Raw genomic sequence first — 15933 nt, 5'->3', positions numbered from 1 at the left:
CAGTTTTTATTTGGCTGGCATAAAGCAACATTCTGTGCCACAACTTCAGTTGTTTCTTTGGCATCTCACTGTTCTCCAGTGCTGACAAGTGTACTGGACACTTGTTTTGTTTGCCTGGCAAGTCTGTCCCTCCACACACTTTTTAAGAACTAGAACACCTATTAATGTGAGTCGAGTCCCAGGGGTGCAGGCTTTGGACTAAGACTCAGGCCAATGTCTCTCCAGGTTATTGAAGTTAAGTTGTAATACGCAGCAGCTGTCAGTAGCCATGCAGAGCAAGAGATAGGCTACTCTTTCTGATTTTCAACTCCTGGTTTTAACTGTACCTAAAATCTGCCTACTTCCCAGTCCTTGGGTTCTACAAGCCGTTTGTGCCCTAGGCTAACTGGGTATCTCTCACAAACAAAACAGACCAACCCATACATGATTATATAATTTCCCCCACTGGTTGGTGAACTCCATGAAGACATGAATGAGGCATGGAAAAGACACATTCTCACCCTCGTTCCACTTCTTTTTATTCTAGCAAAACCCCTTCAGCATGATATTTCCTAACTGATAGATAAGGGGGGGCTATATAGTCTATTATTTCTCAACTTAAATCTTGATTTTAAAAGCCACCTTGAAGAATTAAAAATCTTATTTTAAAAAGACAATGTTAAATGGTTGAAAGCTTGACTTTCTCCCTCCGATTTCTTAACCCTACTATGTACCAGGAATTACTTGAGAAGTTAAAAAAGAAGAAAGAAAAAAGTTTGAAAAACCAATCTCAGGCCACATGCTTCTCCATTCTGGTTTAATTGGTCTGGGCTAGACCTTGGTACCACTTTTTAAAAATGTTCCCCAGGAGATGCTAATGAAACCAGAATTAAGAATCATCATTCCATGTGAATCTCACTTTACAATAATTTTAATGTTAAATTGATTTTATATATATAAAGCATGTATACATATGCTTTAAACAGCCAGTTGAGGAATTGACAGTCATGAAAGTTACATTCCAATAAAGTGTTTGCATGCCTCTCTTCCTTTCAATTCCTGTGTGAACTCCTCCAACCCAAAACCCCACCTGACTCCCTTAAGTCAATTTTGTTCATTTGTGGGAAAGTAGCACGGATTTTGCAGGCATCATTCTGTCCTGCAAACCATCTCTTCTTTTGGGTACACTTTAACGTTTAGCAAGTATGGACCTTGCTGGGGCGGAGAGTACTGGATGACTCCACTGGTCTGAAGGCTGTTTTCTTCTAATTCCTGGCCAGATGAACACATTCAGGTTTTCAATTAGGAAAAAGATACCAATATTTACTACTACACCTCCTGCTGCCTTCAAAACCATCTCAACAGATGCCTGCTGTTCTGTGAAGGTCCTTCGACCACACTTTCTCCTCAGATTTATCCCGGCTCTCTCCTCAGGACCATCAGCATTTCCCAGAAAAAACATTGGACTGGATGGTCATGATTTAGGTGTGTGTTCCTCAGAAGACTGTGAACTTAAGGTTTTAACTTCGTATCTGTGGCCTCTAAATAAACTTTGTTGAATGAATGAACGAATATAAATCCCCAGTCAACTTCCTAATCTCTGTAGGTCAATACGAGGTTTTTTTTTTTTTCCTTTCTTTGTTTCCATTCTTTCCAGACCAGCAAAGACACCAGGGGCAGCAGCGCATGAAGCTTTTCCAAGTCCTTTCTGATAAAGCTTCTGCAAAGTTCTGCTCCCAGCAGAAAGCTATCCTGAACCAGATTTCACTCAGACTTCTAGATCTATGGCTAAGCGTCCACCCCAAAATGAAACGTATGTAGCATTTAATTTCTGTAGCACGCTGAGAAACTATGGGGGGGGGAAAAAAGTGAAGTGAAATAAAAGGGTTCTGTACCCGAGTCTGGTACCTGGGGTACAGCAATAAAAGGCATACAAACTTAATTAAGGATGCCACAGCTTAGTGAAGGAAAAACAATTACACTTCACCAAACCCAACGTAGAAAAAGGCTTCCTGAGGAAGGTGGAAAGTAAGCTGATCATTAAAAGGATTGATTCTACATAAAACATGTAAAAAGAAGCCTAAAGTACAACTCATCAGAGGGGCGGGGCCTCTTTTTACCCAGCATACCATTGGTACACTGAGCATATTTGTGCAGGAACAAGAAACACATCACATTTCTGGTGTTCAGATAGAGTCATTATTTAAGTATAGACCATGTTTTAGAAGAAAAGAATCAAATATGGAAATATAATCTATTATCACAATTACTTCAAGTGAGTAGATTTGAGGGAAAGGAGGACTTGAACCATTTGCTCTATAATAGCTCTGATTTTCTTTTTTTTACAAGAATCATAGTCTTTTTAAAAATAAAAATAGTATATTGACTAAAGCCCACAAGATATACTTTCAATAAACTATTTTACGAAATCAGATTCTAACTATAATACAGTCAGGTATATTCATGCACAGTGTTTGAGCCCATTAAAACCAAGAGGGCAGTACAATTTGGAAAAGAGTTGCTCAGAGTTTATTATTTGAACAATGCTAAAACTTATATAAAAAATTCCTTTAATTTATTAGATGCTGCTCATTGCCATATGAGCACAGAAAGAGAAGTCTTTACTGGTACCTGTAAGGTGCATGGGCAGATTGCTGTGAAAACTTCAAACCTGAGCTCTGCCTTTTGGCCAAGTAATCTTTTCAATGCTGAATTATAACAACTTTTTTTCATTTCAAGAATTTAATTTTCTTTCATTAGGTCCCAATGTATGAATTACTGGCCTTTTTAGATCTTACACACTAGCTGAGAATCAGCAAGAGATTATTAATTTACATACACGACTCTAATACTGCCTGCCTCGAAACAGCTCTATTTTCAAAGCAATAAAACCTTTTCACCAAACTTTTTCTAGACCTAAAGGCATGTGCTCCAATCTGAAGCTTTAAAATGCTGAGTATGGTCTTGCTTGAGGTATTTCTGGTGTTTTATTTTGATGCACTCTTTCACAGCAGTCAGGCCATATTTAAGGGAGACTGGCTATGTGTAATTCAGCAAAAAGGGAGGAGATAGGAGCTATGGCATTAAGGCTGTGTTTATATCTGGGCTGTCCCACTTGCTAGGTGTATGACCTTGGGCAAGTCACTTCACTTCTCTACGTTTGTTTCCTCCACATGAAACCTCTTAGGGCTATATAGTAAGATAGCTTATAAGTTTTACTTAAAGTTTCATGGTATTTATTGCATCGTCTGACTTATGATAAACATTGGGGGGAAAATGTATTCTTAACATTCCCTCAGGCTTAACAGCTTTTGCAGGTCTGCAGATGCCAGGTTGGAAATCTAACTGGGATAATTTGAGCTAACAAAGAGTCTTGCTCATAGGTCTTTTACTTATATTCTGCCTGGGGATTTTGATTCTCACAGGTCTATCCAGGGCAGCTCAACCTTGGGATCCGACTAAACGGGAGGCCAAGCCAGTTCAAGTTGGGAGTATCTGTAACATTCTCTTCACAAGCAGCCCCGCAACCTCATTGCTTTGTTAAGAATGTTCTAAATTTCTTTATTTTTTGGTGTTTTAATTTTTTCTTTTTAAAAATCCAGGTCTTTTTGTTTGATTTGTCCTTATTTTAGAGTATTCTAGCTCATTCTTTTAAATCTTCAAATTCCTAAATGGTATTTTTTTCATTGTATTTTATTCCTTAGATTTGCCTTCTACCTTATTTTAAGCAGTTTATCATTTTACAGTATAGACTTTATTATTTTAATCTATATTTTTATTGTTTTAAGTATATCTTTTTTAAAGCCTCACTGGTGCCTTTATTTTTATCTCAGTCATTTTTTTAGCTTTAATTCTTTTTTTTAATTTGGGGAAGGGGAACAGGACTTTATTGGGGAACAGTGTGTACTTCCAGGTCTTTGTCCAAGTCAAGGTATTGTCCTTTCAGCCTTAGTTGTGGAGGGCGCAGCTCAGCTCCAGGTCCAGTTGCCGTTGTATCCCTTGAGAGAGTCAAATGGGCAACCTTGTGGTTGAGAGCCTGCGCTCCAACCAACTGAGCCATCCGGGAGCTCAGTGGCAGCTCAGCTCAAGGTGCCGTATTCTATCTTAATTGCAGGGGGCGGAGCCCACCATCCCTTGCAGGAGTCGAGGAGTCGAACTGGCAAACTTGTGGTTGAGAGCCCACTGGCCCATGTGGGAATCGAACCTGCAGCCTTCGGAGTTAGGAGCACAGAGCTCCAACCGCCTGAGCCACTGGGCCAGCCCTAGCTTTAATTTGTTAAAATACTTTTTTACTTTAATATTTTTGAAATTGCAATATTTGAAAAACTGTATTTACTTATATTTTTATTTCTTTTACTTATTAAATAACAGGTAAATGTTAGGAACAAAATTTTAGACTAGGTCGTCTTGTAAAGCAAAGGAATCTTTCCTTTGTAGAATCTTTCCTACTCATTTCCCTGAAACGGATTGGCATATCGGAGACCTTGGTGGTAGCATGTATACTGCGACCGGCAGCAGAGTGTTTAGGAAGAGGAAGCTGCACCACGTCTGAATTTATCCATTTAAAAACAAATCAGAACTCTGGCCCATCTGGAGCACTAGAGACCCAGCAGGACCTCGTCTCCTAGATGACAGCTCCTTTTCTCCATAAATAAGTCTTCCAAAAATGGGGATCTTGGGTCAACTTCATAAGGTAAAACTGCACATTAATTTAATTGAGCTTTAGTTACAACAAAATTAGTAGGCTAAGATAGAATGTACAAAAAAGTATTTACATAGCAGGCCTGAGACTGGTGTCCTCAGAAAGGTCTGCTTTCAAGGTTGCCCTTGGCTTGCATCTGGTAACTTGACTGGTAAACAGCTCCCAGTGCTGATATCGAACTTCCCCTAAATGACAAGGGTGGTTCACTATGCCTGGACTGTGCAAACAGGAAGGTTTATGCAGAACGCCTGCTTTCCTTCTGGGAGTCTGGGATTATGGTTTATGCTCAGCAAAGGGTGCTTACAGGACCTTGGGTGCTTCATCTCTTTGAGCTTCACTGGTAGACAGCACGTGTTGTCACTATTGCTTGCTGGAGAATGAAGCATATCTTGCATGACTCCACTGGGAGAGGACACTTGGAAGCTTATGCCTGGTTTCCTCCAGATCTCACTCCATGCACACTTCCCTCAGCTGAGTTTGCTTTGTATCCTTTCACTGTAATGAATCTTACCTGTGAGTACTCCTGTCTTTTTTTATTTATTATTATTGTTGTTAGTATTATTATTTTGTGGTAAAAACACTTAAGGTCTATGGTCTTGGCAAATTAGCCAAAGGATACAAAATTTCAGTTATGCATGATGAAGAAGTCTTAGAGATCTACTGTACAACACAGAGCCCAGAGTTAGTAACAATGTACTGTTATTACTCTTAAAATTTTGAGTAAAATAAATCCCCATGAAGAGTCCTGAAGGTGCATATTTAGTGTAAATTTGCCCAAATAGGAAGAGACAACCAACCAATCTCCTATGACATTTGAGAGGTCTACTTATCTCAGCTTAAAGTCCCAGAATCGGTTGCCTCAAACTTTGTGTCAAGCCCCTTCTCGCTCCTCTATTCTTTGCGGTCACCTTAAATCCTTTTGGAAAAGAGGCATAATATAAATAAACAACTGATAAATTGTTACCCCTGAATCTGAAGTTTAACGTAAACATTTGCAATTGGAGTCATTTTTACAGTTACTACCTTGCCATTTTTCACTTGCAGTTCAACTTTAAAAACAACCCTTTGGTCAACTTGACTCAAACCAAAGGAGAGACAGCAAATGGAGATGTAATTCATCTCGGTTTTGGTAGTATACAGGTTAAAGCAAGATGTGGCAAATACAAAGGTCAGTTTACTTATATTTGTCCACTTAAAAGCAGTTCCAAATACCTGTGTTTTGCATTAAAAGTACTCTTTCAACTTAAGTTTCTACTTGTACTCACACACAAAAAAAAAGTTTAAAATTCTCTAGAAAAGCTATTTTTCTCCTTGATATGATTATCATAATTCAATCCATAGAGAAGGAACTGGGTGGGAATATATTAACATTTCAATTCAGCTCAAAATAACTTAATATAATACAATTATTTCCACTTTCCTTTCTATGCCATGGGTGCCACAGCTCCTATGCAACCTCTATGTAAATAAAGGAGTTTTATCTTATGCTGTAAATTATATCTTGCTGTAATTGGAAATCTCCCCAATTAATCTTCTGAGGAGACATGCAGTGACCAAATTCTTGCTTTGCTGCATGTTACAAAGAGGTCCGCAAGGCTTTTGCAGGTATCATTAACTTGGCCTTACCAGGGCACTTTGGAAAAGTACAGATTTCGTATGTGACACAAAACACCACAGAATACTGTTCAGCTTATGTACCAACAATTAAGTAGAAACTTTTGACATATTGATGGTTAACATGTCACCAAGGAAAGCATACAAGTGAGAACAATTTTGAAAATACATTGTGCAGCTTATTGTTCCTTATCACATTCCTGCTGTTATTTGAATCACAGCTGACCACATATATCGGGTTGCCTCTCCAGGAGTGTTTTGAGATTTATAAGTCATTTGATATCTGAGGGTAACAAAACCATGTAAACTCAATAACCAGTAGGTGAGAAATTTGTTGGAACTAATTAATTGATTTTTAAAATATTTTTTCATAATAAATCAATCTGTAGAAAAAGATTTTCTGCCCTTTCAAACAGGTTTATGATTTCATAAGAAATCTTCTTCTATGTGGTCCTGTGACAACCTCGGTACCCTGTCTCATGCAGTGTTGTGAGGACAGCTTATTGGCAAATTCTCAATTCAAAAAGTGAAGCCACCTTCCCACCCACAACCTTTCCTGTGTTCTGAAAAAATTTTAAAGAAAATTTTTCTTTAAAAGGAAAGAAAAACCTCAGAGACATCACAACCCAAAGAGATCCAGGTTAATACATAAAATATCTCCAATAAAGTGCAGCTTCTTTCTCCCAAGCTGGCTCTTCAGGGCATAGATCCAACAGTGGTAAGATTGGCACCATCTGGTTATTTCTATAATTCTCCTCTAAGAAAAATGACCATTCTTTTTCAAAAGGAACAGATGACCAGTGTACAATAGTCATAAATGACCAAGCAGGACCCGAAACACTGATCACAATCAGTGTTTTAGTGTTTTATTAACAGAAAGGAATTTTATATAGAGAGCAAAACAGCAAGAACCTGACATTATCTGACTGATGAAATTCAAAGTATAAGATTTCTTTGTGCTCACCGTGAGGTATTTCAGTGAGGCCACAAACTGGAAAGTCAGTAAAAGAGAAACTAAAATTCCAAAATGAAGAAATTCAACTGAAGGCATCAACCAGATTGGATCAAATATAAAATTATAAAAAGACTTCATTCAGTACATCGATTACTCAAAATCCAAATTATAAAAGCCAGGGAAAACGTAAATTGCTTAAAACTTTTATTATTTATTAGCAGTGTATTCTTCTACACTTTAAAATAGAACAAAATATCTTTTAGAAGGTAAACTATTCATAACAAAATACATGTCAAACAATTTTTTTTATTGGAGCAGAATTACTTTGCTATATACTTTCTATATAATATACATACACTTCTCGGTTGTCTATGTATGCACATGTGTATAAATAATTAAGACTTACACATGTAGATACATATGACTAATATACACACATAATTATGGAAAATTTACAGTAGTCAATTTTACAATCATTTAATAGCTGCACACAAATTAGTGTTCACAGAACTAAAACTGTCAATATGATTCCCTTTCTCCACTTCTCAAATGTCATCCTTATTATTTTTCACTGATAATTTTTAAAAAACAGTATCATCATTCTATACATTAAACCAATCTTTTTTATAGTAACTCATAATAAAATATTTTACTATTTCAGCTTTAGAAAAAGTATACAATTTAATTCCACTTAATTTTTGATTCTTAAAACACGTAATTTATTTTTTCATCAGTTTAGTGCAATTATTTGGTACTTTAGTTATTGAAGGTTAGGTTAATCAACCTGAGTCAAACGTTCACTCAAATGCGTTTTTAAAAATGTAAAACATAAACAAGATGTTTTGCTGAAGCATGTATACTAGTCTTAAGGTACCCCCTCCTAATAAATGCATTATAAAAAACTCAATGGTTGAGAATAAAGCACTTCATATGGATCCGGTTAACTGTCCTTGAGTGGTCCATTCTTAAGCAGCGTGGAGGAGTCAGGATCTAAGTCTCCCCGACGCCCCATAGAAATGAAGCCTTCAAGCTTCTAGAGGCCTAAATAGAAGATCTCATGTACATGAAGGGGCTGTGAGGACCTCTAAGGAGTCCCCTCATTTTCATGTTAGGTTTCTGATTTGCTAGCTTGTGTGTCAGGGGTTTGTAATCTCTCCAAAACATAATCTCCTTTAATTAACAGAGAACTACTTAGCAGCATCTTTTCTGTTTTTTTCTCTTCATTGATTTAAAACTGGTGCCAGACCATGTGTAATTGATTAAAGGCAACAACCACGTGTACCAAATGCAGAATATTCTAATTGGCTTAAGAGCTCTTTTGAGAGGAGGAAAGAAAGAAAAGCATTTGGAATGTTAAGTTATTTCATGGAGCAAAGGCATGTTTCAGGAGAAACATTCAATGAATTCTGATCTTCAACTGGATGTTAAATTTTGCTAAAGCCCCCAAGGATGCATAACTAAATGGCTCAGCAACAAAAACAAAGGGAAAGGAAATGGTCTAATAAGCCCTATCCAATGATTATACTCTTGCTAGATAGAGATAAACTTGGATAAACTGTTTTATTAGACTGACTTCCCAAAAGAAAGAACAGATGGGCCATATTCATAGTGGGAACATAAAAATAACTTTCTCCCTTATCTTTTCTTAATCAAGAGGAATTATATATTCATTGTACACAAAACCATACTAAACAAATTCAAAATACAAATTTTTGGTAGCAAACAGCAAGAAAATCTAAGTCAAAATATAGTCTAGTTTTTACATAAATTTATATATTTATAAATTTATCAAAATAGCTTTTTAAAGTTCGCAATACATACATAATGTAACACTGTACATGTAAATGTAATAACAAATGTATTACCGAAATACATTAAAAATAACCTTTCAAAATACCAAATTCAACATTAAAACTGTCTTAAAAAGTGTTGACATCCACAAACATAGTTTCAGTGCATTTATCGTAGTCATTAACCAGATTTTTCTGGTTTCAAGTCTCTTGAAGATCTTATCTTAGTGCTCACTTTAATTTAAGGTAAGAAGGCAGAGATATTCTTCGGGCAAGCAGTCGCTTTCTCTCTACATTGCTCGTCCAGGTGAAGAAATTGTGTCTAAGAGTGGAACAGCTTTCACAGGAGTGGCAAGGCTTAGTAATGAACATATTCAGACTGAAGGGACTGTGCAGGGAAGAGACATAAAGGGAGATTAAATTCCATCACATGTAAAACTTCTAGTCCATCATACAGCTTTTTCCTCCAACACAAGGCAGTTTGGGTCTACTATACAAAAGATAAATGAAATAAACGAAGAAAAAATAGAAAAAAATGAAGGAAACAAAGCATTTGCTAAAATGAGCATTTGCTAAAATGAGTATGAAAGTGACTGCAAGAAAAGTTTATATTTTTAAATGGCTTACTAATTTATTAATAGTGATTAAAAATTAAGTATTATTTTAAAATTGGTAAGTAGCACTAAACTCATTTCTAAGCTATTGTGCAATAACAGAGTTTTATTCAAAAATATTAAGTGACATTTGTAACTAAATTGAAGATTATTAGAATATACTTTAAGAATATATATACTTTTTTACTTAATTCAATACATATCAAATAAATGTTAATGCTTCTAATACTGTAGAATTAGCAGTCACTTAAATAAATTCCTTAAGAATGTTTGAATTTAATACATACCTTACAAATCCCTTCCACTTAGGGGACACAAAGCACTACCGTATTTCCCCAAAAATAAGACCAGGTCTTTTATTAATTTTTGCTCCAAAAGATGCATTAGGGCTTATGTTCAGGGTAAGTCATCCTGAAAAGTCATGCTAGGGCTTATTTTCTGGTTAGGTCTTATTTTGGGGGAAATATGGTACTAGCTTTAGTATGTGAGCTTAAGACCCAAAAGCATTTGTGAAGAAGAATCTTACAGTCATAACATAATAAAAAGTGGACAACTTTCAAAAAAAGTAAACAATGTAAGTTCCTCCTACATCATACCGTGTTTCCCTGAAAATAAGACCTAGCTGAACAATCAGCTCTAATGCATCTTTTGGAGCAAAAATTAATATAAGACCTAGTATATTATATTATGTTATGTTATGTTATGTTATGTTATATATCATATCATATCATATCATATCATATCATATCATATCATATCTGGTCTTATATTATAGTAAAATAAGACCGGGTCTCATACTAATTTTTGCTCCAAAAGATGCATTAGAGCTGATGGTCCCGCTAGGTCTTATTTTTGGGGTAACATGGTATTAGATAGTAACATATAAAAGGAGCATGATTGGGATATGTAATCAGAATACACTGATAATAGACACAAGCCAAAAAGATAAAGAGAAGTAGAGAAATTTTGCCTAATTATTTCTGAGCAGCAAACAGCAGTTAAAAAGGAACATAAATCAGTTTAAACATTAACAAAATTTTTTACACAATTCTTCTAATTAAATACCTTAGAACAACAAAGTTTATTTGGTTTCCTGCCAAATGCCCTTTTTTTCCTCCCCTAATAATTACAGAGGGTGCCAAAAAAATGTATACACATTTTAAGAAAGAAAAAATACTGTATTAAAATTACGCTGATGGTAACCACTTTGAGCACCTCTTGTAATTGCAGAAGTCAAACATGACTTGTATTCATTCATCTTTTGTTATCGGTATATATTGAGTTTTCTCTGTTCTTAAAATGTGGATACATTTTTTTGTCACCGTCTGTATTTTTCAAATTGATTTTATTCATAGGTTTTATCAATTCTGAGACTGGTCCATTTTATTGATGGTATAGGGATCAGTAAAAAAGAACCTGTCCATTTTACAAATACTTTATAAGAGGATTCAAACTATCTTTGTTCAGCTTCAAAATCCCAGTGAATTTTATACCTATCAACAACCATTTACTAAGTAAGTTATCTATCAACACCATGAGTCAAAAAATTATGGTCCCTGCCCCCTCACAGAGCAAAAACCACACTCTCACACAGACATGGAATGAAAAGACAAAGGTGCCAACATTAAATAGTAATATACACAGGGTGAGAGGAACACTGTGCACAAGCAAAGGATTAGGCAAGGGGAGGTGAGGGAAGTTTGGGGTGGGGGTGGGGGGTTGTCTATGCTGCAAGTTTCAAGAAAGATGTAAAATGTCAAGAGCCATAGGAAGAATGGAAAAGGCTCCGCAAGTTGACTTTCTGGCTACAGCATGTGGTTTACACCTAGGCTTCAAAACAAGAGAGATGATCAAAAATGAGGGCACTGTAATGTAAATAAAATATGTCTGAGCTCACAGAGAGAATAAAAGAGGTAAGACTGTGAGAAAGTCCAGTGAAACTGGTCCAATGCCTTGAAGCCCATACACATTTAACTTGTAGGGTATCAGCTGTCATCTTAGCAATTAGAGCTTAAGGGTGGATTATCATTTTTCTAGTTGATTTTTCCCAGTTTCTTCTGAAGTCTGGCAAGTAGGTAGAGAGCAGATCCACGTGGTCTCCCAGCTGCAAGAATGCCACACAGCATGCTATACATTGGTCACTGTTTTCTTGGTAATATTTAACTTTTGTTTTTGTTCTAATTAGAAAAGTTATTCATGTTATTACTACCAGAAATTATAAAGCTCCTCAGATTGCTTATAAATTTAGAACAAAGTTGTTTGGCAAGCACCTCTAAAGTTCCACCAATTCTCAATAAACAGAGATATAGCAAATGAACAGATATGAGGGCAAGTCACAGTTGTTAAATTAACTTTCTTTCAGGGCAAAGCACTTTATATGTGCATCAATATGTTGGGGATCAATATATGTGTACATACATTTATTTACTTTATGGAATTATGATACCCACTGAACTGGAAAACCGAACTAGTCTAGAATAACTTTAAAAGGATTTCTATCATTCGTATAAAATATATATATATATATATATATATATATATATATATATATATATATATTCATTAGTTTTCTGCAGAAGCCTTTCCTTACATACAGCAGAGATCATAAACTTTGGCTGGTGTTTAATCTTTCAGATACAGTTTGTCACAATCCCTACTGCTTTCTTTGCCTCCCACCCAATGTACTCACTTACTACCTAACTGGCTCTGTAGGCCTCTGTAAACAAAGGAAGATATGACTTGGCCAAAGGACCTTCTGTCATGCTACTTTATTCATTGAACAAACAAGTATTGAACATCAATAGTATATATTAGGCACTGGAGGATAAAAACACAATGCCAAAGTTCTTGAAACAAAACATATTCCATGGTTTCCTAATATGGTGTTAAAAAAGTTAAAGGAAATAAGAGATCAGTAAAAAGGTTTAGCAAATTACTCTGACATCAGTATTTTGAAACAAATTAACTTCCTTTCATTTTCAATCTAAAATAAAAATCTTAATGAAAGTGGATTTAGGGAAGAAAGAGAATTGTTAAGGTCTACCAGACCTATTCACTTTCAAAAATCCTAACTAATATTTCAAGGCCTTTTCACTGGGGAAGCAATAGTGTGGGATGACAGTAATCTTTAGATTTCAAGCACCACGTGCTTACATGATGGGGTTGTATTGAGGGTCTCTGGTTCATTTGTTCTCCAATGTACATGTATCCTACTTGCTAATATCTCAGAAAACACAATGGACAGTTACCAGAATTTTTAACTTATAGAGTAAAAATGCACATGTATTTGTACTTCATAAACAAAATCATTATTGCTGTTGGTTTTATTGTTCAAAAACAGACTGATGTACAACTATCTGGAATTCTTAATAAACTAAATATATTATTTAACAGGCCATTCTGCAATAGATACTTACTGAGTATTTTCTATACACCAGGCACAGTTCCAAACATTTTATATGTATTACTTCATTAAATGCTCCACACAACTCATTTTACAGATGAGAAAATTGAGGCACAAAACAGTGAAGTACCTTGCCCAAGATCTCGCAATTAGGAACTCATGGAGCTGGAATCTGAACTTGGGCAGTCTGGTTGGGGAGCCCTAATTCTTAGCCACCATAATATAATGCCTCAAGACACTTCTAGCCTTTGTCATGTGATCATTACATATTTAATTGAACATTCTCTATCACCCTGACAGAAAAATAATAACCTGAGGTAGTATATAATCCTGAGTGAGCAAGGAAATATTAAATTACAGAAAAGAATGTGGTATTTATTGCTGTAAGAGATATACATTTTAAAATGATTTTCAATAGGACTGAATCCAAAATGATTTTTGCGAATATTCTAAAAAGTTTTCTTTATAAAAACATTCATGATTAAGTATTCTGATTAAAGTTTTATGTCTCCTTAGCCAAAATGGGGTTTTTTTGGTATCATTAACGTAAGAATTGCTACCTAATGCAATTTTTTTAAAAAAGCAATGACAATGGATATGGTTATGAAGGAAGTGAAATCTGAGGTACAAATATTATTTTATGAAATAACAATTATTTATATAACCAAGAGATTTTAATTTCTCAAACAGAATATTCAATTTCATGTGATCAGTAAGTTCAACAAGGTTATAGTGAGTTAAGACCAGATGAAGCTTATAATGAGTAAATGGTATTTTTATGGTATGAATACCATAAAACTAATAATACAGCAATATTCAACTTGGAAAATAAGAGTAAAATTACCTTACACTTGCAGCCCCCCAAATTTTTATGTCAAAATATAAGCTTCTATCAAGAAGTCTTGTTCCCTGAAAGCAGTTAGATTTGACATAAAACAAAGTGTTAGGTAAGAAGATCAAGACAATTTGTTCTGTTCTGGAAATTTGCTACTAATCTGTTTTGGCAGATGTAGGCAGTGACTTTAAAAATTTAGGTATTCTGGAGGTGTTTCTTTTTTAAACAGCCCAGTTACCTAATCTTGGTAGAAAAATGTCTAATAATTATAGATATAAATACTGACAGACCATTAATAGATAAAACTAAAAGATGGCTATCAAAAACAGAAAACTGTAAAGAGTAATGAAAGATTAAGGTCTTTGCCACAAATGAATGAAACAATATCTTAATGTTCAAATAACTTGAACCAAAGGACTGTATGACCTAGAATGTTAGTTTCTTATGAGGTCAAAATCCAGTGTCGGAATTGCCATGTACTTCAGCCACACTGACTTTTTCTTTCCTGTATCTCTCCATTTTTCCAAGTCCCGTAAGGAAAAAAAAAATAGTTTACTTGTTACCCTTGGTTTCAGTTCTAAGTACAGAGGCAAAAAGCACCTTAAAAAATATTTTAATAGCATAGATAATTAAAGGGGGGAAAAAAAACGTATTTGGCAATATGGTATCTTATTTTATATATAACTCCTATGTTTTAAGTTTTAATGAACAAATGAGGGAAAATGAACACTGGGGAAAAATAAGTTGATCTGTAACTGCTTCTATCATCCCAGGTCTCTTTCTGGCTTTGCAGTAGAGTTTCCAGTTTTTGTATTGCTTATAAGTTAGCAACACACAAAATGTGTGGATTAATACGTATTTCTACAAGTGTTGTTTCACAATACTGAAAGTATTTGCGGTTGCTAACATAGTAACACTTCTCCAGTAACACTAGTAGAAACACAGCTAGATAAGGTTTTATTGGAAACCTAGTAACACAAAAAGACTAAGGTTTGTGATAAAATCAGCTTTGAAAGAGGTGCATGTATTTTTCTATAGTGTTCTCTAAGCATATCAGGGACCTAAGATTTCCTAAGGCCAATTTTGGTTAAGTAAAATGATACATAAAATATTCTTTTACTTTCCCACATAACTTTTAATAGATTCTTTTTCCTCCCCCTGGGGGAATTTAATTTGTGCTTTTCAACAATCACAAAGAGTTCAATTGTTAGATGACAGGTTGTTGACACCCAATTTGACTCAGCCAACCACTACCATGAGTGTTTTCAGTTCACTTGAACACCAAAATTATATTTAAATTTTTAAAATAAAATTTATTTTAGTAACGCCACATTTCCACATACACAAAAATAAACTCTCATAGTACTGTATATTAAAGCTAACGCTGAAAACTTGTTTTGCTTTTTGCTAGTGCTTCAGATACTAACAATGATAACGGGTTCCTGAGTACCGCATGCTTTTGTGTAATGTTCAAGAACCTAGATATGTCACCCAACTTGGCGTTCACTATATATTTTTAGGTACTTACTATACTTTGGATCCTGAAAAAACAAAGATGCCTCTGAGAAGCTTAAAGCCAGCAGGAGAGAGAGAGAGAGAATCAGGTTCAAGTGATCATGGGAGCAACGAAGGGATGTGAACAAAGTCCAAGGAAAGTCAAGAAGGAAAAGGCATTCTGCCTGAATGGGTCACAAATGCTTCATCAGAAAAGATAACTATTGAGCTTTGAGAGGTTAAAATTGAGTTTGAAATTGGTGAAGAGGGTAACAGCAAGAATGAGAACATACTGGGGGAAGAGAATGAGGAACTCCACATTCTGGGACGAGCTGGATAAATGAGGTACAAAGATACAATACGGGGAACAGAGGATGAGGACCTAAAAGCTCAGCAAAGGCATTCAGGATTAATGTTCTAGCATGAGGGGATCACCAGTCACTTCTGAACAGGGGAATAAGATGTTGAGATCAGTATCTATTACCTGGCAATGCGTTAAAGCCGGGGTTGGCAGCCTATGTATGGCCTGCAGGCCAACTCCAGTCCA

General features: G+C 35.4%; 1 protein-coding gene across 1 annotated transcript in view; it reads right to left on the bottom strand.

The window, feature by feature from the left end:
• Positions 1–7437: 7437 nt before the first annotated feature.
• The window catches only part of CDC14A (cell division cycle 14A), a 147186-nt gene continuing 138690 nt past the window's right edge, over positions 7438–15933 (bottom strand). Inside the window, exon 16 of the mRNA XM_033093974.1 lies at positions 7438–9428. Coding sequence (XP_032949865.1) covers positions 9399–9428 — 30 coding nt within the window. The 3' untranslated portion in view covers positions 7438–9398. The remainder of the gene's footprint in view (positions 9429–15933) is intronic.

Source organism: Rhinolophus ferrumequinum, chromosome 22, assembly GCF_004115265.2.
Source record: "Rhinolophus ferrumequinum isolate MPI-CBG mRhiFer1 chromosome 22, mRhiFer1_v1.p, whole genome shotgun sequence".
NCBI lineage: Eukaryota > Metazoa > Chordata > Mammalia > Chiroptera > Rhinolophidae > Rhinolophus > Rhinolophus ferrumequinum.
Note: the sequence above shows the minus strand (reverse complement) of the source record. Positions and strands in the feature narration are given on the sequence as shown.